Here is a 2306-nt window from a genome sequence, read left to right as displayed (position 1 = left end):
GGGCTGTGAGGCACAGAAGTGCGTTAAACAGTCTTTTGGACAATCAAATTCGATCCACTTTTCTAAATTTATTGTTTAAATGATTTGTATGAGTTCAAACCTACATTTAGTTTTCAATACAGTAAGCCACACAAATTTGATGAGTTGGCAAATTCATCTTACAGATGTGGCCTTTTAACCCCTGTAATTCCAGCTGAATTAACTGACTGACTGTGAATATAAAAATCACGTGGCAATTCATTCTTTTGTTTCGAGAGTCACATGATACATTATATTCAGTGTTTTGAAGTTGGAGTCTAAAAAATTTAAACTAAGCCACTGTAAAAGCCCAAATATTCCCAGACAGGGTTTAGTTATACTATACAATCTAGGCTTTCACCAGTCAGGTGCCAGAATTTTCTGTACTTTAATTACTGTAATGTGCATTCAGGTTTGTCATTTTTTATACTGACATTTGATTCTTGGTGGACATATTTACTTTAACTTCAAACTGAGAAAGAAAGTTGATGGAGTGCTTTTCAAGTATTTCTGGGATAATGTAAAGGCTTTTGTTTGAGCAAATATTTAGGTTGTGGGAGTATTTGCCTCTCTCCAGTTAGCAGAGTACACAAAATTTACATATAATTACATACCTCACTGAATTATTTTTATATTAATAATTATCATTTCAAGACCGGGACCTACACCGTGAAAACCAGTTTATCTCTGGGGAAACTCCTCCTGGTTAAGGTGGAGAAAGATCCATTTTTGTATCTCCCAGAAGATGAATGGTACTTCTCCAAAGTCGTGGTGACGACTCCAGAAGGAGAAGCCATTCTTTTCCCCTGTTACAGATGGATCTCCAGGGGAGAACTGGTGGAGCTGAGAGGAGGGAGAGGTCTGACTCAAATTCCCCAAATAAAATATAATTATTTGTTTTCTTGACAATTTATTTTGTCAGTTTTGTCAGTAAAAATGTTACTGTTTTCATACCTCAGCCATGAAGGATTTTGAGGAGGACCACCCCCTGTTGACTGACCACCGGAAAAAAGAGCTGATACATAAAAAGAGCTTGTACCAGTAAGTTTTGATGTGTATAGTACAACATGTACATAGAGCTGCAGTTACGATCTCAGAAGTTCACCTGGAGTTATGTCTAACTTCTTTTTAGTAACTTTGTTTTTTTGTTTATTTGTTTTAGATGGAGGATTATGGCTGAAGGGCTACCCCACATCAACCATTTCGAACATGCATCTGAGCTCCCAACTGAAATCCGCTTCTCTAAGTCCAAATCAACTGAAGCAGATAACACAAAATTGATAACGTGGGTCTATATTATATATGATGGACACAAAAAAGTTAAGCCACTATAGACATATTCTCTACATTTCTGGGCCAAATGTAAATTCGTAATGTTTAATCTTGTATTGTGTTGACCCTTGTTTTTCTCACCGTGTCTTCAGTGGCATTGAACTCAAGCTTAAGGGGCTGCTTGGATCCAATGAAAAATGGGAATGCATTGAAGACATGAAAAAAATCTTCTGGTGCAAAAAGACAACAATGTCAGGTAATTTTTCTTTTTACCCATTTTTCAGTTTTACAGCATAATTTGCCACAAGAATGTCATGGTTCCATTTCCAGAGATAGATATATTTGTTGGCTCTGTTTGGTAACAAGATTTCTTTGTCCATGAAGTAAAACTCTTTCAAGAATAAACTAACAATGATGTTTTTAGTTAAATGCCCATGATCATCATGTTGAACTTCAAACCCAAAGAAAGAAAATTTTAGATATTATATTTGTCAACTGCTGTTCTTCCAGAGTATGTTTCTGAGCACTGGAAGGAGGACGACTTTTATGGATCCCAGTTTCTGAATGGAGTCAACCCCAATGTGATCAAGCGCTGCTCAGAGCTTCCCCCAAACTTTCCAGTCACAGAGGAGATGGTGAAGCCGTTCCTGACAGAGGGAAGCTCTCTGCAGAAGGAAATGGAGGTAAGAAAGACGAGTGGCTTTAAATTAGTCATAATCTTTGTGGGCCAACTTTTCTTGAACCCTATCTCCTTCACGGCCTCCTGATTTCTTAAACATTTTTACTTCTCTCTTTTCTTACCACACAGAAAGGCAACATATTCCTCTATAACCAAAAGAGGATGGATGGAATACCACCCAGAGTCAAAAATGGTGAACCTCTGCATGTGACTGCTGGTCTCTGTTTGCTCTACGTGAACCCAGAAAACAAATTCATGCCAATTGCAATACAGGTAATCACAGAGCAAATCTATGACAGTATTTTTATGTTATAAACTTCACTAGTCTTGTCACATA

The 2306-nt window shown here is 37.4% G+C and overlaps 1 protein-coding gene across 1 annotated transcript; it reads left to right on the top strand.

The window, feature by feature from the left end:
• Window positions 1-672: 672 nt before the first annotated feature.
• Window positions 673-2242, top strand: LOC121965931 (arachidonate 12-lipoxygenase, 12R-type-like; the record flags this gene model as incomplete). Its single annotated transcript, XM_042516040.1, has 6 exons — window positions 673-877; window positions 978-1059; window positions 1181-1303; window positions 1443-1546; window positions 1801-1973; window positions 2099-2242. Coding segments are annotated over 6 exons (831 nt in total), but the record flags the coding sequence as incomplete, so codon positions are not given.
• Between the last annotated feature and the right edge of the window lie 64 nt (window positions 2243-2306).

Source organism: Plectropomus leopardus, unplaced genomic scaffold, assembly GCF_008729295.1.
Source record: "Plectropomus leopardus isolate mb unplaced genomic scaffold, YSFRI_Pleo_2.0 unplaced_scaffold22409, whole genome shotgun sequence".
Lineage (NCBI taxonomy): Eukaryota > Metazoa > Chordata > Actinopteri > Perciformes > Serranidae > Plectropomus > Plectropomus leopardus.
This window is presented reverse-complemented; position numbering and strand designations above follow the sequence as displayed.